Source organism: Urocitellus parryii, chromosome 4, assembly GCF_045843805.1.
Source record: "Urocitellus parryii isolate mUroPar1 chromosome 4, mUroPar1.hap1, whole genome shotgun sequence".
Classification (NCBI taxonomy): domain Eukaryota; kingdom Metazoa; phylum Chordata; class Mammalia; order Rodentia; family Sciuridae; genus Urocitellus; species Urocitellus parryii.
Genome location: NC_135534.1, coordinates 188,662,963 through 188,686,424, shown reverse-complemented (window position 1 = coordinate 188,686,424; position 23,462 = coordinate 188,662,963). Strand labels below are relative to the sequence as shown.

Genomic DNA, 23,462 nt, shown 5'->3' with positions numbered 1-23,462 from the left:
TGCAAACTCCCCAGTTTAAGTTCTGATCTTCTGCTCACAGCAGTGTGCGTCTAAAGTCACCTTCATCTCACACAGAAATGCTGGTGATTCTGTGGTGCCATCCTTCTGAAAGATGCTGGGTGAAAGAAGGCCAAGTGATAGTGGGATGAATTTACTCTGTGTTCTTAATAGGTCTTTACATTTTGGGGGAATATTTGATGTACCCCTGGATTTTTAGTATAACTTAATGTTCCCCAGTGCTGATAAAAAAAGAAATCTTAAATAATGTTGTGGACCATAATTTCAGGCATTGATCTAATTGACCATCTTAGACTTGTAGGGACCTTACATTAGAAGTTTAATATGTTTTCATATCTTATCTGATTTTATCTTTACAAATACTCTCATGTGGATTCAAAGGGAGTCTTCAAGTAATATTTGAAGTTTTATACTTTATTTTTAATGTTTTTTAGTTGTAGATGGACACAATATCTTTATTTTATTTATTTAAATATTTATTTTTTTTAGTTGGAGTTGGACACAACACCTTTATTTTCCTTATTTATTTTTATGCGGTGCTGAGGATCGAACCCAGTGCCTCATGTGTATAAGGCAAGCCTCCACCACTGAGCCTCAGCCCCAGCCCTTGAAGTTTTATATTTTTTAAGACTCATATTGCCATCATTGAGGACCCATCTTCTGTAGGACTCTACTCTGCCTTTAAAGAAATAAGAGGGAATATATCAGTAAAAGCATTTTCTTTTCTTTTTAACAGCCAATCCATGCCCTGTCCCTTTTGTGATTCCTGAGAATGCTGTGCTTTCTGAGAAGGAGTTTTTTGTTGATCAGAACGTGTCCATCAAGTGCAGGGAAGGTTTCCTGCTCCATGGCCACAGCATCATAACCTGTAACCCCGACGAGACTTGGACACAGACAAATGCCAAATGTGAAAGTAAGTCCGCAGGTGGAGCCCAGAGCGTTCCCTCAGCATGGAATGTTCTCCCATCCTTGTGAGGGTATTTGCAATCAAGTAACTTGACTGTAGATATTTAGATCTCTGTGCTATCCTGGTTAGCATCTCCTGAATGAATATTTAAAATTTTAGGAAAAAAATCTTTAAATATCAAGCCAAAAAAAAAAAAAAAGTTTCAGAATTAAGCTAAAACCTACCTGACCAGGAATGACTGAGCAAATTTTCAAAGTGTAGTCTTCTAAAAAAAAATAAGCAAGAAATTAAACTTAAAATATATATATATTTTTTCACACTGTCCTCAAACTAGCCTTTAGTAAGCCACAAGTGCTTTATGGATATGTATCGAGATTGTTCCATGCCAGTTCTCAAAATTAGACCTACGTTACATCATGACCACCTAGAGAACTTTCTAAAACACAAGTTGCTGGGGGCGCACCTGTAGTTTCTGACTCAGTAGGTCTGGGATGAGACCTGAGAATTTGCATTTTTAACAAGTTCCTGGGTGTTTCCGATCCCATTGGTCCAGGAAGCACAGTTTGAAAAACACTGGGCTAGCAACATATTGATATATTCACGATGTGGCCTTACACGCCACAGTCTGGCGGTATCTCTTGCTACCTTGTGATAACAGATGACGTTGACATCTCTTAATATGCATTTCCTAGCCCCACTATTCCCTCAACAGCAATCAATAAAAATATTCGCTGGTTTGAACCATGTGCAAGGCTCTGGAATATATTCTGGAGTATAGGACTATATTCTGCCCTTCATGGTCTCCATCCTCAGAGCACTCGCACCCCCAATTAACGAGATAAGAAATGTGCACGTGAAAACCTGAGTCTGAATTCTATCCTTAAAACTTCTGCCTAGCGCCTTACCTCCTTAGAGTCCTGGCACTTCTGTTTGTTAATAGTACCAGTAATACCTGTCTTATGGGTTTGTTTCCAAGAGTAAATGAATAGGTGTATACTGTGTTAGCAATATCTCCAGATAGGAAGAGATACCCAATAGCTCAAGACCCTGAATTTTCAACTGGTAGCTTACCCAGCCTTCCAAAGTTGATTTTTTTTTTTACTCCAGATAAATGTGGGGCTGGGCGTTTAAATGGGATTCAGGTCCCCAAAGCTTGCAAAAACCTACCTCTAATGAAATGGGAAGAACTAAGTATGCATAAGCTGGAGTTTCTCATGGGCCCTCTAGTCTAGTTTAGAGCCACTAGCCTGGAGGAAAGCAGGCCAAGTGGCCTCATTCTGCCCACATATCCTCACCTTGGTCTTGGCTCCCCAGACAGCCATTCAGGCGGCTGAAAGAAAGAGCAAGAAGAGACGTGCTCTTGTTACAAATGTTCCTTCCATGCATGCTTAATTATTCCTCAATATTCTTGAAAGGGTCAGGAGTTGCCTTGGAGAGGAGACAGTTTCTACTATTGTTTGTTATCCTCAATCCTCTCTTGCATTTTCTGTTAGACATAAAGTCTTTGGCTTAGAACCAAATATCCTTCCTTACCCTGAGGAGCAAGCTTCCTCATTGTGTTCACCAACCTCTGGTATTTACCCCTACACATCAATGATTTAAACTTGGTGTACATGAGAATCACCCAGAGAGAGAGTGAGTGTAAAATGTAGATTCGTAAGCCAGAAAGTCTAGAAGTGTGCTTGTTTTTGTTTGTTTGTTTGTTATACTAGGGTTTAAACCCAGAGGCATCTACCACTGAGCTATATCCTTAGCTCTTTCTATTTTTTATTTTTGAGACAGGCCCTCAGGGTCTCCCTAAATTGCTGAAGCTGGCCTCATATTTGCAATCCTCCTGCTTCAGTCTCTCAAGTCTCTGGGATTACAGGGGTGTAACAACTGTAACCCAGCACATTCCTGATGAGATATGTAGCACTGAAATTCATGATCTTCACTCTGACACAATCACTATGACTACAATCCTGCTATTTTTCCTCTTCTAATTTGATAAGCATTCTGCTTTAACATTGTCTTGCACACACCTCTTGGGTGAGTTATAAGAGTTTGTTGTTGGTCTCCTGCAGATTTCTTTCTTGACTTTAAAATAGCTCAACTTTGCTGGGTGTGGTGGTGCACGCCTGTAATCCCAGTGGCTCAGGAGACTGAGGCAGAAGGATTGTGAGTTCAAAGCCAGATTCAGCAATTTAGAAAGACCCTGGCTCTCAATATAACTTTAATAATGGGCTGGGAATGTAGCTCAGTGGTTAAATGCCCCAGGGTTCAATCCCTGGTACAAAAAAAGCTCAACTTCAACATTTGATCAGAGGGGGAAAAAAACCTTTTGACCTTGTACATCTAATCATTCTAAATAACAGCAACATGTTCTTTCAGTTCCTAATATTCTACATATTATGGAAGTGAAAATATTTCCTTATGTATTTTGTCTTTGCTCTTTAAATTAATTTGGACTTGAAGATGAGGTGGTATTCCCAGTCTGGGTTAGTGCCACAGACCTAATTGTGGTCTTGTCTCCCTATAGAAATCTCATGTGGGCCTCCAACTCACATAGAAAATGCTATTGCACGAGGCGTACATTATCAATATGGCGACATGATCACATATTCCTGCTTCAGTGGATACATGCTTGTGGGCTCCCTAAGGAGCGTTTGCCTGGAAAATGGAACATGGACATCACCCCCTACTTGCAGAGGTAAGGAAATGTTGGGTTATTTCTTAGTGAAATTGCAGGGAAATGTGTATGGTAGCCTGATATGACCAATAATTAATATGCATACTACTTTATTTTTGCCTTGGGCTTTAAACTTTCTCTTAACAGTTGGGTCATTTTCCTGAATGTTATGTTTTGTGCTTGAAAGTGGACACAAAGAATCCTCAGATTCCATGTTCAAAATCCTACAGAATGAGAAAAGGTGATGTGGTACACAAGTATGATTTTTTGAAAATCACAATAATTTCACCAATTCTACAAATATTTACTCAAAGTGAAGAAGGATGGTAGTGAAACAAGTCAGTGGTAACCAAGAAACTACACAAATAGTCAAGTTGTTATGTGGGTTGTCCATGCAGACAATGGTCAGATATAGATTTGGAGTATAAATGCCAAAGTCCTTAAAGAGTTGGGTGTTCAGGGAGAATTGTGGAAGTCAATGAGGGAACAGCATGAGCTTCAAAAGAGGCAGGTTCATTGGAGGAGAAAGGACATTAATTATGTAGAAACAACAGTAAAGAATGAGATCACAACCCAGGACATGGGAGAGAATGTGTAACCTTCCTTGGAGAGGGCTGCGGAAGACGTTCTCCTCAGGTGTAGTAGGTACTGCTTCACTTAAGGCCAGAAGTCAAAAGGAAGCCTGTGTGCTGGCTTGCTTTAAGATACTCAGCTCTGGGCTAGAGCTGTAGCTCAATGGTAGAGCACTTGTCTAGCATGAGTAAGGCCCTGGGTTCAATCCTCAGAACCACATGAAAATAAATAAACAAAATAAAGGTATTGTGTACCATTTAAAAATAAATAAATGAGATAATGAGTTATTTTTGAATATTCTGGAAGGGACATCTCCCCTGCATCCTATAAACTACCTTGTTCCTTCCTACCTTGACTCCTTCAAATAACTAAAACCTTCCTAACCACCTTCCCAGAACTACCTGAGCTTCTTTTTGTCTATCTTGAGCCTATAATATTCATCCTCCACCCGAGCCCTGGAGCTGATTCTGTAGCAAAGCCTCTCTCAGGCCAGCTCTGTGTTTCTCTGAGGCGTTATTCACACATGGAACAACTGCTCTGGGCCAAAATAGATCCGTCGTACAAAAAGTGAAAACCATGCGGTACAGAGTATGAGAGAGAGAGAGAGGTACTAAGCTTTCTCCAAGAGCCCCCTGTGGTCAAAACTGGCCTTTCTTGCGGCAGGAAGGTGAGGGTGGGGGAGCATCTGGGAAGATTTAACAGGGAAGTCAAACCCTGATCTAGTCTTCAAGCCATTATTCAGGGAAAGGCATTCTGAATTGAAGCAAAGAGGAAATATAGAATGGAATATTTATTTGTACTTTGCATTTTCCCAAATGAGATTTAAGGAAGAATTGGATTTATGTTGTATGTATATTGAATATAATATACAAATGAAATCTCTAGCATACATATACAGAGATCAATTATATATGTATTTCTTATACACACACACACATACACACACACACATGAATGGTGTAGAATCATACATACGGGAGCCAGAGAAGTATATTAGGGTTTTCTATACTTTCTTTTATAAAATATTAGTGTGAATATTTAAATTATACAACATGATATCATGAGATAAATATAGGTAGCAAAACAGTTATTATATTGAAGCAAATTGACATACCCACTATTTCACATAGTATACATTTTTTGTGGCAAGAACTGCTAAAATTTACTTATTTAAGCAAAAGTCTCCAAAACAGTAGAATATTATTACCTGTAGACTTGGTATTCTACTTTAACTCTCTTAACTGTTCACCCTATCTGTGATTTTGGATCCTTTGAATCTATATCTATGTGCACACATACACCAGAAAAAAATATTGGATGGGAAGGCCAGGGATGAGACCGACCCTGGACATGAGCACTTTAAGGTCAGCAAGAAAAGGAGGGACATGAGAAGGAGGAGCCAGCAAGGTGAAAGAAAATCAGAAGAGAGTAGCAGCCTAGGATCCAAAGGAAGTGAGGGGGTTTTTTGTTTTTTGTTTTTTTTTAAAGAGCAATGGCCAACCATGGCTCATACTTAGGAAAAACTAGCAAACCAAAGCACACCTACTAAATTGGACATTTGGGAAGACAGGATAGAGTAAGCTCAAGCAGTTGAAGGGTGGGTTGAGAGCAGAAGTCAGATTACTGTGGTTTGAAGAATGAGGAAAAGGTGAAGAGATGATGAAAGCTAGGGTAAACCACTCTTGAACTTGGGCTAGAGGGAAGGGGAAGAGTATTAAGTTAGTACAAGCTACAAACTAGTTGATTTACACTGGGCTATTTAGGGTTAGTTGGAGAGGTAATAAAGCAAAGGTTTTTAAATAAAGATGGAGAGAGAGAGAGAGAGAGAGAGAGAAGATACTGATGACCAAGAATGTCTTAGAGGGGTTATAATTACTCCAGTCTCACTCCATGAATTCCCTGTCCCCAAGAGAGCAGCAGCTTCAGTAATGTGCGTGTCTATCCTCTGATCTGCACCTTGAAACACACCCCCTTGCTGCCTCCTGCCCACCTGCACCCTGACTGCTGCTTCTCTCCTCCTGGATCTCAAGTCCCTGGAGCCCTGTCTGCTGGATACAGAGACAGTAGCTGGCAGAAGCTGAATGAATATACAGGATACAGAAGGGCCAGTGATTCAGGAATGAGAAGTGATTCTTGGACCCAATTCAAATAACTCTGGTTCCCCCTGGGTTAAGCACTCCCCCACCCCCCACCCCCTCCACCCCCCACCCCCCCACCCCCTCCACCCCCCACCCCCCCACCTCCCCCACCCCCCTCCCCCACCCCTGGCAAGGAGAACCTGAAAAGGATGTGACAGGTGACTCCCTGTGCACCACAGGCCCTGCTCTGGGAGAACACTGCTGAAGCTTCTTTGGAAAAAGACCAGATGTTCCACCTACAATTAGCAGAAGCTGTGGGACCTCCATGTGGAAGCTACTTTGCCTGCTAACCCCATGGAGCCAGCTTCAGGCTAGCTTGGGATTCACAGCCCATGCCCAGGGCAGCCCAAGTGCACAGGGACTGTCCCACTGTAAAGAGCCATATCTGCCTCTCACATGGCTTAACTCAATCCCCAAAGAGTATCCACTACTCTGGAGGCTGTGAGAAGGTCTCCAGATTTGATTCAGACTCAACTGAGACTTCAGACTTAATTTTCTAAAGCCCTGGGAAATGTCTTTGGGACAAGAGAAAGGCCACCCAGCCTCCCAGAATCCATTGGGTGGGGAATCAGAGAAATTTTTTTTCAACAAAAATGCATTTAAAAAATGCAAATCCCTGTACCAGACATTTTGACCATCGTTTAAAGATAAGTAGAAAAATAAGTAGGAAGAGAGTGACACAGATACCTGTCGGAGTGGGAGAGGTGATTTACTGTCACTCGCACACACAGGGAAGGTCTGTTACAATTCAGTCCTGGGAAATGAGGAAGAGGAAAGCCACGACTTTATTTGCTTGGGAATTGGGAACAAGACAGGGAATGCCTCCCAGAGAGAGAGAAACTTCTAACTTGATCTTGAAAGGGGAGAGGACTTTAGCAGGAAAAGGACTAGAGCAAAGGCAAGAAAGAGAATAGTATCCAGGCAGAGAAAACCACAGCATCTGAACTCCATGGAGCCACCCGAAGCCATGGCACCAGGGAAGGCTGAGAATGTCTAGGTGAGCTGGGTCTGAGATTTCTGCCAGGAATGATCAAAACTCAAAATTTCAGTGGCCACGGCTTCCTTCACAACAGCCAAGCTGTGGCATCAACCTGCCAACTGATGAATGAATAAAGAAAATGTGGGGTGGAGTATTATTCAGTCTTAAAAAAAAAAAAAAGGAGGAAATTCTCTTGTTTGCAACAACTTGGGCACACCTGAGGACATTATGATAAGTGAAATAAGCCAGGCACAGGAAGACAAACGCTGCCTGAGCTCAGTGCTGCGTAGACTCCAAAAGAGTCAGACTCTATAACAAGGCGACAGTGGCATTTGCCAGGGGCTGAGTGGGGTGGGAGCAGATGGGGAGATGTTGGTCAAAGGGTATAAAGTTTCACTTACGCAGGATGAATTAATTCTGGAGATCTAATGCACTTTCAACTATACAATATTAACTGTATTGTATTTCAACTATACAATACAGTTAACGATACTGTATAGTTGAAATTTGCTAGAAGGCTAGACATTAAGTGTTCTCATCAGAAAGAAAGAAAGGAAAAGAAAAGAAAGACCGTGGTCACTATGTGAGGAGATAAATATGATGAGTTTGATTGTGGTAGTTATTCCACAATGTCTGCATTTAGCAAAACATCAAGTTGTAAGTCTTCAATAGACATGATTTTTATCCATTAGGCGTCAATAAAGCTAGGAGAAAGACTGTACTGGTAACAGCCAATAAAATGTCACACTTCTCCATATATTGAAATTACCTCTTGAGATTTAGTTTTGTTTGCTCTTCCTGAAAGCCTGAGTCCAGGAAATGTAATGAATTATAAATGCGCAATCTTATTTTCTGACTATCACCCCTCCATAATTCCCTACAGTTATGACCCTCTCTGCTTCCCTTTAGCTGTGTGTCGATTCCCATGTCAGAATGGAGGTGTCTGCCAGCGCCCAAATGCTTGCTCCTGCCCAGATGGCTGGATGGGGCGTCTCTGCGAAGAGCGTGAGTCTGTCCTCAGTTCTTACTTTGAGTTCTGATGCCGTGCCTGCAAGCTGCCCATCTAGGGGGAGTTCCTACGAACCGACTGCACTATTGGGAGGAACTGATTGGCTTCAGTCCTCATAGCAGACTGACTAGAGTGACAAGGCTCATCCACCATTCCCACAGATCTGCAGATGATCTGGATTGTTAATGACCTTGAAAATGCAGTGTTAAGATCCCCCTGTCATCTTCACATGCCTCTTGGCACACATTTCCAAGAGTCTTCTTGGAAGATGGATTCTCCCAGCCTTCTTCCCTCTTCTCAGGTCTGCTATGGACTATGCCAGTTGCTGCTAAAGTCAGTAGGAATGTGTGGCGTTGCAAAACATTGTACTTTGCAGGGAATATCTGTCACCCAACATTCACTCTTTGTCATTAGGAACAGTTCCTCCTGATTAAGAAAATAAGGAGGGGCTGGGGTTGTGGCTCAGTGGAAGAGCGCTTGCCTTGCACATGTGAGGCACTGGGTTCGATCCTCAGCACCACATAAAAATGAAGAAACGAAATAAAGATATTGCATCCGTCTATAACTAAAAAAAATATTAAAAAAAAGAAAAGAAGGAAAGTTGCCACTCTTAATCTACACAGTACTTGGTTGATCAATATAAAGTTTTGATCCTTACAAAAATGTGCTGGATTTTCAACTTCCAGAGCAGTGTAAATAATTGGCCTTAAATGTTTTTAAATGTCTTTGTTTTAAATGTCTCCACTGCACTGTGTTTCAATATCTTAATATCTAAGAATGATTTTGTATTTCAGTGCGAAGGGTGTAGGTAACCCATGCTGAGTCATTAACACAATGGTCATGGGTCTATATAAGTTTCTTCTAAAGGCCAGGCATTTTCTAAGATTCTGGAACTGAATAAGCATGATTTTTTTTTCAACTACTTTATAAGGGGAAATGTATGATGGAAATAAATTTATGGCTGCTAACAACTCACCCTAGCAAGTATTCTTACAATGACTAAGAAAGAAGAGACATCCTATTTTTCCTCTCTTTTTCCTCCATCATTCCTTTTTACTTGGAGCCCCCAGAATTGACCTGCCATAATGCCAAGAGTCCAAAAACTTGAGGAGCATTTACTCTGGGTCACCCCAACAACAGGCCTAGCTGAGCATATGTGTGTCCTTCTGCATGAGACCAAGGAGGCAAGGCTTCCCAGGATTGAATGTGCATATAAATTATTTGAAAGATGCTATTAAAATGCAGATTCTGATTCAGTGGATCTGGCTTGGCACCTGAGACCCCACTTCTAGGCAACTTCTGGGTGATGCCAGTTCTATTGATTAGACAACGGCACTGTGAGGAGCAAGACAACAGACAATCTCACATCAGAATGATTGCTGTAGAAGATGTAGGAAAGATCTATTTCTACCACCATCAGGCCTCAGCTCCTAGAAAATAAAGGGCAAACTGTCCCCTTTGGATAAAATGTTGCAAACAGCAGCCTACAGTATAATCTGATTTCCATTCACACTTTTAGTTCAAGAAGAGCCACCAGGCAGTCAAACCATCTTAAGAGCATTGAACATAATTTGTAATGGAAATTTAAAATGATAGTAAATGAAGATCATTCCACTTATTTTGTGAAGAGAGGAATCAAAGCACTTAGCAGACATTGATTACAGCATGTCCGCACCCAGAGAGTGCATTTGGCATGAGCGTCGTTACATCTGGCTCAGGATCCAGACTTCCTTTCCTGATTGTGTTTTCCCAGTGATTGTCATTAGTATGCAGAACACAAACAGGAAGATTCTCTACTAGGTCGTGTAAGGTTTCACTCTGCCTGCAAAGTGTCTTTTGATTACTTGAATGTATCACAGCATGTGCATTTTGGTCAAATATTTTTAAATTCCCTTCTCTTTTAGCAATATGCATTCTTCCCTGTCTGAATGGGGGTCGCTGTGTGGCCCCTTATCAGTGTGACTGCCCACCTGGCTGGACTGGGTCCCGCTGTCATACAGGTAGGCTTCCTTTCACAGTTTATTTTCTCGGTGGCTTGGTCCCACGAAGCCCAACATGGACAAGTAAAAGTGAGGCTCAGAGGAGGTGTTGGAACAAAAGGTTCCCAAAGATTCTCAGACTTCTCAAGACCATCGTTGGAAAGATGGTCTCGACACTGAACTGGATCCATGCCTGAAAAAATACCTTTCAGGGGGCCTGTGCCAAACAGCAACCTCTGGGCCAGAGGGGTGGCTCAGTGGTACAGTGCCCAGCTCTCTGATCCCTAGCACCACAAAAAGGGAAAAAGGAAAAAAGAAAAAAGGCCCTAAGATAACATAAGAATAAAAACCTTTGCTGACTCTTTCACAGCCTATAGAGTGGATGTTATGCAGAGATTCAGAAATTTTATTTTAATCTCTATAAAGCTAAATTACTAAGTTCATGATTACTATTTAGGAAAAAAAACAAAGTCATAAATAAATATGACTTCTGTGAAGGTGGGAATAAAATTCTTCAGAAGAGATGATTCCTTATCATGGACAACAGTAAAAAACTGCAGTTGGTTGGTGACAAGCATGTCCCCTTGTAGCCCTTGCCTACCTTAAATACAGCATTTAGTCTGCTTTGACTTCTGTTTAATTGCTTGGTTATCTATCTATCCTGGCCCCCACTAGATTATAGCCACTTGAGGGCAGAGATATTTCTTTGTCGTCTTTATATCCCCAGTGCACAGTGTAGTGCCCAAATATAATAGGTATTTCCATAAAGGTCAAATAAAACAGTTTAAAATGACAGGATTTTTTTTTCTTTTTAATGTTGTAAAAATTTAAGCAACTGTCAAAAGACTAAGGCTTCCTCTGTTTGTTGGGTATGAACTCTGACACTCCAGTACAAATGTTTATACCACTCCTCTGTGGGTCACATTTAAAATAGAACAGGCTTTCAGACACTGGAACTTGTCATGAGCAAGTTCAGAAGCTGCAAAGAGGATTTTAAGCAGGAAAAGTATGTGATCAAATTTTATTTTAAAGAAGTGATGTGGGCAACACTGTGGAAAATGGCAGAAAGCAAGGCTTAAAACAGGAGATTAGTTGGAAGGTAATAGAAGCAGAATACAAAAGAAGTCATGAATCTGGAAAACAATAACCAAGAAAAGGTGGATCTGAGAAAAGTGGGAAAAGGAGCATAAATGTTACTTGGTTACAGATCTGCTGTGGGGATAAAGATCCAAGAGGAGTCAAGCATGCTGGTCCCAGGTTGGGCCCAGGAGTGGCTGGTGGTGCTATTTATTGAGCCAGAGAAACCAGGAGACAACACAGGCGTGAAGGGGAGGGGGTTAAGAAAGGAACAGAGGAAGGGCCTACTGAGTTTTGGGGGTGTTCTGTGAAAACTCAAGAGTAGGCAGTTGTGTGATCATGTAGTTTCCAAAAGGTTCAGCTGGATTCTGACATTTTCAGAAAGGAAGAAGTTGTTAGGCTTTCAACCGGGAAATAAAAATAATGACAAATTAATTAGGACTGCCAGGCACCACTAACTCAGGGTTCCCCCAAAAGGAGTAATGTTTTCTTCTATCAGCAAGCAGAAACTATGGAGAGTTGGTTTTAGATTACTGGGGTTTATTTTTGCTGGTTTTAGTCCTATTTATTTTATCGTTTCTTTTCTTATTAAATTGAAAATAAGTGCTTTCTTCGGGCCTACTATTTCTCTTTAACTTACCCAGAGAATTCCTCAAGGGGAAAGGCTGATATTTTACTTCTGCCCCCCCTTGTCCTCTCCACCCTGTGCTGGAACTTACTTAAGCATTTCCCCCATACTTTGAATGAACAGCTAGACAAATGACATTTATTTATATATCACCAAAGTCGAGTTTTTCATCCAGGAAAGGGCTTACCAAACTTCAGATTTGTGAGAAGGATAACCCAATACAATAAATCTTTAGTTATTCTCTGAGGGTTTCCTCTGTGGTTAATTTTTAACCCTACTTCAGCTTCTGTAATTCCAATTAAAGCTGATAAAAGCCATAAAATGAGACTCCCAGCCATCGCAAAGTGTGTATGAATCATCTGTTATTTTTTTATTTGTTTTAATTAGTTATACATGATAGTAATCTGCCTTTTGACACATCATACATAAATGGAGTCATATGTTATTTTAGATAATCCATGTGCGCAACTTATTATCCCAAGAGTTGGTGTCTGACTTAATCACTCAGCCAATCGTAGAGTGTAAAACCAGCTCCTTCAAGAGCTGTACAATCTGGTTTAGCATATGACAAATTTATAGTGCGAAGCAATCAAAGTGCCAGACCATTGGCATAAATAAAAAGATTAAAGAAGACAGAAGTCAGTGGACTTTCAACAAGTAGGTAGAACTTAACTTGGGGCTTAAATTAAGTAGCTTGAGGTGGGGAGAGGGGACGTGGTACCGCCTAAGATTGCAAGGTCAAGTAGAAATGGATGATACAAACAGTGTTTAGTGGTGGTTGCTGCAGGGAGTAGACACAAATCCTATCCTGTGAGACTTCTTCAAAGTTTCCAAGTATTAATGAAATTAATGTTATGAATTTTTCACTCAGCTATTTGCCATTCTTCCTGCTTAAATGGTGGAAAGTGTGTAAGGCCAAACCGATGCCACTGTCTCTCAGCTTGGACAGGACCCGACTGTTCCAGGTAAGACAACCCACAACTAAAAGGCACCTATAACATAAAGGATGGAATTCAGGGTTCCTTTACCTGAAGGGCCAGAAGATACCTCTAATTCAAGTGCAAGATTTTGTATCCCAAAATATCTAGATACGCACTCTAAATTTGAACTAAAGCCAAAGCTCAAAACTATGAGTTCAGGATTGACAGATAAAATTATGTATATCTTGAAAATATATAGTGTTGGCTCATTTCATCAGCACATATATTAAAATTGGAACTATAGAGAGCAGATTAATATAGCTTCTCTGCTCAAGGATGACACAAATACAAAAAGTATTCCATATCTTTTGCAATTAAAAAAAAGAAAGAAAAGGGTTGAATAAATAGATCATTTTCTTGAACAGAGATTTTATCCTTCATGTGCAAGGATATAAAATGAATAATGAACTCAATATATTTTATTGAAAATGACTTAACGGATGTTTGAGCTCTTGATCACAATAAAAGTTGATGTTGAAGTTGATAAGAAAATATTTATTTTGATCTTGTCTTTTTAGTGTGTATAGATACAATATTTCATTGACTCAAGAAAAAATTGTGTGAATACATGTTCTGTTAATGCTTTTCTCACTTTTGTTCAGGTAAGTATCAGAATTGAGAAAAAAGTGTCTAACAAATAAGTCCTAAAGAAAATAGTTTTTAGATCATTTGTAGTTTTTAAACCTCAGGAAATCCTGGACATATGGCCCCATACCCTGAATAAAATATGGTCAGTACTTGTTGTCTCCAGTGTTGGAATATTATCAGTTGAATTTTATGACTTTGAATATGCATATTACATGTAATTTTAAAGATTTGCTTTGTGCCTATGAATTTTCTTAGATAATCACGAGTATATGCCATCTCCACAGAGTTAAGATAAATAAATAAACAGAACTCTGAAGAAAACTTTGGAATGAACAAATGTATTTAGAGGCCTCTAAGACACAGAACACAGGTGTACCTGAAAGCAGAGTTGAAAGAATTTAAGAACATGGCGGGGGGGTGAGGGGGGACAGTAACTCAAAAAGAACAAAAATTATATACACCTTTCTTGTTAGTTTAGACTTTTTATTTGAACCCTTCATTTTTACATAAGAAGAGAGGAAACCTGAAGTTTTCATGGTTCCCCAGTAACCACATGTTCCTCTAGGAGCATTTCTTTGATCAGGAAAAAGGTACTTATGTAAAAACACTGTTAATAAAGAGCACAGAACCTAGAACTTTTATTCAAAAGTTTTATATAAGAATCCAAGAAAAATTAGTGCAAATTAAGATGGAAAGTCTATCCTATAGGAAAGGAAAGGCTAACTAGCCCCCCAGAGGACCAGACAGGCTCCCCCATCTTATCTATAATCAGTTCTTCTAAGAGTCCTATTAATGAGGACTCTCTTTTTAAAACTCTAACTCACTTAGGTAGAAAATGGCCAGGCACCGTGGCACATGCCTATAATCTCAATGACTTGAGACAGGAGATTCCCAAACTCAAGACCAGCCACAGCAGCCTCTCTCTGGCTACAGAGTAGCTTTCTCTGCTGTTCAGTTCACATGGAAGGGCAGAAAAGCTCACAGTTCCCACATTTTACATGTCATTGTTCAGGATCCAGTGTAAAAATCTGGGAGAAGGACCCTGATTGGTCCAGACTGAGTCCAGGGTTCAGCATGGACCTGTGGTGCTAAGCAGGGTTGTGTCATACTAATGCAAAAGGTGATTTGGGCAACACTTTGGGGAAAGGGGAGAAGAGCCTGATAATTCCTAAAAGAAAAGCAGGTAGAGTGTGATTCCCTGAAATGGGAGGGGAGAGAAAGCTTTTCTGAGACATCCGAACAATAAATGGTCATGAATAATTAGTTTTTTTCTTTCCCATGAGACTGAATATGTTAAGGAGGCTATGCTTAATCCTTGTGCAGGCACAAAATTAGATGCCCAATAAATACTTGCTGATGGTGGAACAATTTCCTGGTATAAGTGAGAGCAGGTAGAGAAATGTCTTACAGCATTCATCAAATCCATCAGCCGGTAACCTTCTTTCCTGGTGAATAAGACTGGCCTGGTCTTGCTCCCAGGTAATCCAGTTCCTAAAAAAATTGTTGGTTTTTCTGATCTGTATGCACAGCTTCCAAAACTTGATCCTGAATAAATACTAACATTAAAAATCACAGATTGTTAGTGCTCTGAGAGAGGGTTGTCAGATAGGAAACTAGTGACAGAGTCATGGCTAAAACTCAGGTCTGCAGGTCCTTGGGCCTATTGTCCATACCCCTCCATTCTCCCCAGGATGCCCGCCCAACCCTCCAGCCATCGTTACAGATAATGGCCAGGGTCTTAAATCCTATTTCAGTCAGCCTCCCCCGAAGTATTTGCCTCTTCAGTTTGGTCTTTTCTCTTGAATCTATTCATTTTTCCCCCCAGGAAAAGGAAGATTGGTTTTTAACCACAACACCACCAGCCAGTTCCCCCCGAGTGGAATCATCTCTTCCTGGCAGTGCCTGGACCTCCTGGAACTTACTCGAAGAAAGTCCAACATGGTGCTGGGGCTTATTTTGTTTAGCAAACTTGTTATTTGAGATTTACTTTTTCTTTAATTTTATGATATATTTTGTTATTTCTTGTGACATCTTTTCTTACATGTTTGCATTTTTAAATATGCCTGTATTTTCTATATTAAAAAAATTATATTAAATAGATGCTGCTCCACCCTCATGAAATGTACATACTCTGCTGTCTATGGGGAAAGTTCCTGGAACACATTTTTATTCCTTTACTTAAAATGATTTTTCCATTAAAATATATTTTGCTACTAAATAATATTTTTTCTGGATAGTGCCATTTTATGAGGTGGCCAGGGAATAATAAAGAAGATTCACGATCTTTCATCTATGTTACGGCCACAGCACACGATCCCATGAGGTGTGCACCAAGCAATGATAATCAAGGAGATTCCTTTCTTCTAGAAGCATCTTCTTTGCAGGGTGTGTAACAATAAAGGTTTCCTCTTATTTAATCCCAAGACCTGGGATCCTCCACACAGAATTCTGTTCTGGTGTTGAAGGGTAGCCAAGATAATTCCTTTCCCAATATTTTGAAAGATATAGACATTAATGTAGTTCATAAGGGGAATAAGTAAAATGACCTTGGACTACCATTTCTCATGCTTCCCTTCCTTGTCATAGCTGAAATAAGAAATGCAACAGTTGGGCGATTAATAGAGAGTCCATACTTGGATCGTGATACAACTCACTGCTTTGGGAGAAGAGAGACAGGAAAATGAAGACCTGGAAAAGCCAAGTGGGAAAGGTTCTGTCACGCTGTGCTCCCGGTCCTTCCTGGAAAACAAAAGTCTCCATTCTTTGATCTACCTCCATCAGACCTTGGAAAATAAAGCCCAATCCTAAATTTTGTTTTCAAATAGGATATTCAAAATCAACTTGCTTCCATCCCCTGGGAGAGCTGCTCACCCACAGGGTACAATGTCGCACTGTGGGGAAATACAGGAAGGACCAAAACGACCTTGATTCTCCCGGTGGTGCTCTTCCCTCAGTCACCAACTCCATTCTCCTACATCCACTTTCTTGACGAGTCTTACAAGCTTATATAACTTTTGAAAGGTTTATTTTTAGTTTGTCAACTTCCACACTCTGTTGAGATCTTTGTGATCTATAATATGAAAACCATAAAATAAAGCTTAAAAGTCTGAGAAATAAGACAGGTTCCCAGAAAATATTTAAGTTAGGGGAAACAACCCTCAGTTCTCAAAGTACCTACTCAATGAGTATACCTGCTATGTAAAATTTGCACTGGGTTACTCTGAGTAGATTGAAAGGTCTGTGTTCTCACAATAAGTCAAATTAGTCATGCTATGCAGAGAGTATAAGAAAGTGAAGTGCCAAACAGGTGAGGTTTGGAAAGAAGACAAGTTGAGAAATTGAGTCACATTGGGATAACCCTGTGCATATTTGGAGAGTGTTATTTTAAAATCTTCCATCCTGGACATGCCTTCTGGTGAATTTTCAACATGTTTTATGAACTATCATCCCACAAGCAGAAGAAGATGATAGATACTGAGTGATGTTTACCAAACATTTGCCAAAAGAAAGAAAAAAAAAGATTAGATAAATAACTACAAGTCAATCATGTATTTTAGCCTCCAGCCCAGTTATGGAACAACCACCAGGTACTAACTGCACTAGGTGTTTCACAGATATTATTTCCTTGGAGCCTCATAACAATCCTATGGAGATATATATTATGATCTCTATTTTACAGATGAGGAAAGTCAGGTTCTGAGAAATCAGATAACTTGTCTAAAATAACATAACCATTAAATGACAAAGCCCACCTGAAACCCAAAGCAAGTTTTAGGCACAGTAAAGCTCATTCTAGCATTATTGTTATCAGTGAAATATGGGCATGGACAACATGCCCATCAATAAGGAAACCTAAACCGTACTACCTTGATGACACTTGCTGAATTGCATATTATACAGCCTTCAAAATAGTGCAATAGCCTGAAAAATGTCCAGTAGAAGGTTGAATGCAGGGGGAGGGATCGGGATAGAAAACTTCCAGGGTGTGGAGCATAGCTTAGTTGTAGAGTGTGTGTTTAGCATGTGGGTTCTCTGGGTTCAATCCCAAGCACCACCACCCTCAAATTTTAACATACTCAAATGGTTAAAAATCTATTGAAAGTGTGCATGATGAAAACCAGAAGGGAAAAAAATCCCCAACATTTTCTACATTTGTCTCGTAATTTAAAATCCAGAAAGTTCTGAACCCAAATATCTGTGAGGTTTTTTCGTTGTATTTAAAAATGACTTCTTTATTCTTGAATAGCCATGTGGCAAACTTAAAATAGTTAAAACAGTAATTAAAAAACAAATCCATCAATGCATGACAATCAAATGGAATGTCTTACGCCACAAAAATGAAAAAAAAAAAGTTTCATCATAATCAAGTTTCTGCCCTGGGTCCCAGGAATCTCAAATACTTAAAAGCCATGTAATAATTTCAATAGATGTAGGGAAGGCACTTGGACAAACTAATATCTAGTCTAATCAAATTTCCAAAGCTCAGATGAAACAGATACTTCTATAGTGAAGCTATAATGCTTAATATTCTGATGAAAGCAATAGTAGAAGCTAACCAGCAATTGTCATAAGCCAACAGGTTAGGTACACTATAGTCAAATAGATGTGAAGTTCCTGTGGCTTCCTGAAAAAGAGAAAGAAAGTAGCAAAATCAATGATGGTCAGAAGGAAAAAGAAACAAAACAGACAGCTCAGCAAGATCTTCTATTTCTTCTGCTCTCTGCAAGATGTTGCAGGTCTTGACATGTCCTTCTTACACAAAGATTAAAGTCTGGGGGACGTTATCACACCGTGATATATGTCTGGTATCTTGAAAAATTAAGAAATAAATGTCAACGATGAAGAATAATTGAAATAGTCCATAATTACACTCTGGGATAATGTTCAACCCTATAGTTCAGAGTGTATTTTAATGATGTTAAACATGCTAAACACGAAAAAGAAAGCATCAAGAATTTTAGGTGACCCTGATTTTTTAAATAAGAACAGAAAAAAACCAATCTAAATCATGGTTGTTTCTATATGGTTGAATCAAAGATTACTTCTCCTTCTTTTAGATTGTCTAAATTTTAGAGATTTCTTACAATAATAACAGATCATAAAATAAATTAAAGGTTAACATTATATAGAAGTATAACCGTTTGCATGGAGAACAATTTAAAAGAACATAGAGAAGAAGAAAAATTAAATTAACCAGATATTAAAATGCAAAGCATCGGGCTGCGGATGTGGCTCAGTGTAAGTAACGTGCTTGCCTGGCATGTGTGAGGCACTGGGTTCGATTCTCAGCATCACATAAAAATAAACAAAATAAAGGTCCATCATCAACAAATATATATATATATAAATACAAAATTTTAAAAAATATGCAAAGTTTTAACAATGAATTTAATTAGTGCTGACCTGTAAAAAAGCCAGATAGAAATCTACAGCAGGAAGGCAGGTAACCTGAAAGCAGATTGAATGACATGTAAGACAATATATTGCACAGGGGGCTTTCTGGGTCCTCTGCAAAATAGAACCAAGACAGGATTAGACAGAAAATGTTCTAGAGGAAATGTCTCCAAGAGAGAAAATAGGTTGGGAACTGGAAGAAGCTAAGAGAGTCACCAGATTGTGTTAGTCAGCCATTTATGTTAGTCAGCCTTTTCACAGTGACAAACACTTGAGGTGATCAATGTAAGGGAAAAGGTTTCATGTTTCGGTCCATGTTCTCTTGGGTTTTGCTTTGGGCCTGTGACAGCACAGTTCATCATGGTAGAAGCACATGGCAGAGGTCCCAATGGCCACCTCCAGGGCACACCCTCAGTGGCCTCACTGCCTTCCTCTGGATACCACCTCCCAGTTCCCAACAGAACCACAAGCTGCGAACACATGGGCCTCCAACACATGGGCCTTGACAGAACGTTCAAGATCCAAAGACACTCAAAGTCGATTCAAGACTCAATCAGACCTGACCCTAAGTGAAGGAGAGAAAAGAAGTGAAGTTTGAACAGAAGCATCTTAGGCTACAATACAGTTCTTAGAGAGGTTTTGCAAGACCCCTTCCTCCCAGGAGCAGGCCAGCCTGGGCACACCTGCCTCCCAGAGTCTCTGGTTGGGGCAGCCTGCGGGCAGCCTCAGAGCTTAAACGCAGTCATGGAAGTTGGGGCGCAGCAGCTTGAGCCCTTGGTCAACTCTGCTCCTCAATTGGGAGATCTGGGAACATGATTCTCATGTCTGTCTCAGTAACTCTCCATGGGGCTGTGCTGCCGTCATTAATGACTTAGTGAAACACAATCATTTCACTAGCCACCAAAATCATTCCATTTAGGTCCACAAGCCATGAAAATTAAAGACTCAAGCCATGAAAATTAACCATGAAATAGCCTATGGATTAATATCTGGAAGAATAGGACTCAGCTTAAAAAGAACCCACAAAGTTCATCCATATGGCAGTATTGCAGTATTATTAGTACTTTATTCTTTTTGTTGTTGTTGTTGAATAATATTCCTTTGAATGGATATGCCATATTTTGTTCATTCTTTCATCTGTCAATGGACATTTGGGCAGTGAACCTTGCAAAGTGCTAATTGAAACAAGCCAGACACACACACACACACACACACACACACAAAATCATATCATACGATTCTGTTTATAAGAAGTATCCAGAATAAATAAATCCAGAAGATAATTGGAGAGAATATGGGGAGTATCTGCTAACAGATACATGTTTTTTTTGACATGGAAAAATATCTGCAAATATATAATGGGGATGGTTGCAAAACCATATAAGTATATTTTGAAGTTAGCTTTAAATAAAATTTATAAATACCCACAAAAGAAACAAATATATTAGACAAAAAGAATGTGGAAACTTCTCTCACAAATCAAAAATTAACATTAAAAATCGGATTTTTAAGCATTTTTTTAGTTGTAGGTGTACACAACACCTTTATTTTATTTATTTATTTTTATGTGCCTCATGCCTGCTAGGCAAGTGCTCTACCACTGAGCTACAACCCAAGCCCTGAAAATTGAATTTTAAAGCCAAGAAAAACACACATGACAAAATAATATTTTAAGATATTATGATTTAATAGATACCCATGAGAAAATACTTTGTTTTAGGCAGAGACATGAACAAGCAATTCACTAAGGAAGAAATACTTATAGAAAATAAACATTCTCACTAACAAAAGATATGCTAAATAAACTTATCTAAATTTTTGCCTACCAAATTGGTAAACTTTTAGTGGCAGTGATGGTGGTGGTATTTATTTATTTTTATAATAATGTAAAATGGTTATTGATAAAATAATTCTCTGGAACCTTTGTAGGGAATGTAAACTAGTCTAACCTTTCTTCAAAATAATTGACAGCCAGGTGTGGTGGTGCAGGCCTGTAAACTCCCAGCAGCTTGGGAGGCTGAGGCAGGAGGATCTCAAGAGCAAAGCCAGCCTCAGCAACAGAGAGGCACTAAGCAACTCAGTAAGACCCTGTCTCTAAATAAAATACAAAATAGGGCTGGGGATGGGGCTCAGTGGTTTAGTGCCCCTGAGTTCATTCCCCAGTACTCCCAAAAAATTAAAAATTAAAATAAATTAAAAAATAAAAAGGGCTAGAGATGTAACATTCAGTAAAGAACCCTGTGTTCAATCCCAATACCAAAAAAAAAAGAGAGACAAGTATTAAAATTTTTAAAAAACGTGCATGCATACCTCCTAGTTCAGTAATCCCATACCCAACAAGCAATCCTTTAAAGAAATTAGACTTAGAGGTAAACATTTGTGCATAAAAATAATTACAGCCTTATTAATATTATTAAGAACCATCAGCAATGCATAGGACTAAAAAAGACCTAGAATAGGTATGTAATTCATGGTTTACTTATAGAATTGAATTAATGAAGCCATTAAATTTTTGTAAATACATTTACAAAGAGTTTAATAACATGAAAAATAATTCTGGCATAATGCGTTCCATTGAAAACAGAATATAAAATGTGACTATAGTATGTTCTCAGTCACCTAAATTGTGTGTTTACAATACACACAGAGATTTGCCAGACTTTATTAATATTGGTTTTTCCCTAGAACATGGAACTATGGGTGATTTTTATCTCTTATTCAAATTTTCTCTTTATTTCTGACTTATTTTCAATTAAGACATAATACTTTTATATTTGTAAATATATTTACATATTCATAAAAACTAACCATCCTCATAAAAATTAATTGAAGTAAAAGCCCCCCTTAATGTGTATGTGTATATAAATATTCTTTGTGTTTACCCTAATTAACTTGGCATATGCACTGGTAGATACTGAGTCAAATTTAAAGATCTGGTCTCTGTTTAGGTTTAAACACTACTTCAGAAATCTTCAGAGTTCAGACTGAGATCATTATTAGTTTAATATGAACATGGAAGGTGTCATCAAGAGAAAATAATCAGTTAATCTTGAGCTACTTGTGTACACAGGAGGAAAATATTCACTGGTGATCAAATTAAGGAATTTTTAAAAATCAAATATTAAAACTATCATTGTATTTTGCAGTATACCCTTATAACTTTGTGGTTTCTCTAGGCAAGGGATGTCTATAAGAGATGGATATTTAGAAGATTTCAAATTCTTTCTTTGAAGGGATTATAGCTAATTACTCATGATTCTCTCCTAACTGACCCTAAAGGGAGTGGCAGCAACCTCAGACCTTCGTATGTTCCCCCTAATTATAAGATTCCCATTCAAGGTAACTAGGGTCCAAAGTGTAAGCTGGGATGGAACCTGGGAGACTTAGACTGTCCTAAAAATGACGAAAAGCTGAACAGGCTGTAAGGTAGGTAGAACACCCGCCCTCCCAACCCAGCTCTGCAGCCTCTCATCGCTAGCTGCAGCAAACAGACAAATACATGGTCTTGGGTGGGAAATTTCTGAGCTCTTAAAGTGTGGAGAACCAAGCCAAGTCACTTTAAAGAGCCACATGGAGATACAGGCTCTTTGGCTGTCTGGGAGTGCTATGGTACAAACGGAAGCGCTGATCACACCCGCTCCACGTAGAAACTTTTCCAAGCAAGTTCACTCCACCCTCCTAAGTCCTGACCTGTTTAATTACATGCCTGGTCCTCGCCTTTCTGAATCATTAAGATTCCTCCTTTCATTATGTTTACTGGATCTCTTTACTTTCCCAGCAAAGTATTCAAGTGAGTTTATGCTCCTGTAAGTTAAAGTGTATCCCATCTGTCATAGGGTCACAGGGAACTGACAAACTGGAAGAACCTGAAAAAAAAAATGGATTAAAGCAAAGACCACAAAAAGTAGCCAAAGCTATCAGCATGCATTTCCCAATTGTACCACGTTCTCCCAAAGAACTCTTATAAGAATCTACAAATGAGTCACGGGCGAAATACTCCCAAAGTCTTTTCTTTTGTACACCTTAGAGGTCATGTTCTGCTTTGTCATTTAAAATGTGTTTTCTCCCACACTGTCTCATAAAGTTGTGAGAATCCAAAACTCTCTGGATGTCTAACATGGAGCAATGACGGAATTAATATCGGTGTTCCTTCCCTCTGCCCACCTCCCCCCATCTGGCCTCAGTGAATGCTGCAAAACGCTCTCTTTACATTTAAGAAAACTAGGACACAGAGAAGCATGCCTACAAGACCTGGTAATGACAGCCCAACACCCGAAGCCCAAGGCAGGGACTCAGAATAGTCAGCCAAGGGCCCCCTTTCCAGGACCTGGCCTTGGCAGTTTCCGTCCTGTGTAAGCTTGATGACTATGGTCGCTTGGTATTACAGCCTGGGTTTCTGATGTTCGAAAAAGAATACGTTCCTAATCACAAAGCAGCCTTGGTTGATGGGAGAGTTCCACCAAATAACTTCAGGCTATGTTTAAAGGACAGCCCCAAAATGTTCCCTAAGTCATAATTGCCACA

The 23,462-nt window shown here is 39.4% G+C and overlaps 1 protein-coding gene and 1 non-coding gene across 2 annotated transcripts in view; both read left to right on the top strand.

The window, feature by feature from the left end:
• The window catches only part of Svep1 (sushi, von Willebrand factor type A, EGF and pentraxin domain containing 1), a 176,915-nt gene extending 161,231 nt beyond the window's left edge, over positions 1-15,684 (top strand). Inside the window, exons 43-48 of the mRNA XM_026391104.2 lie at positions 755-931; positions 3,444-3,614; positions 8,193-8,288; positions 10,197-10,292; positions 12,848-12,941; positions 15,370-15,684. Coding sequence (XP_026246889.2) covers positions 755-931; positions 3,444-3,614; positions 8,193-8,288; positions 10,197-10,292; positions 12,848-12,941; positions 15,370-15,391 — 656 coding nt within the window. The 3' untranslated portion in view covers positions 15,392-15,684. The remainder of the gene's footprint in view (positions 1-754; positions 932-3,443; positions 3,615-8,192; positions 8,289-10,196; positions 10,293-12,847; positions 12,942-15,369) is intronic.
• LOC113184462 (U6 spliceosomal RNA) lies at positions 13,161-13,265 on the top strand. Its single transcript, XR_003301001.1, has one exon. It is a non-coding gene; the product is annotated as a U6 spliceosomal RNA (small nuclear RNA).
• Positions 15,685-23,462: the final 7,778 nt, after the last annotated feature.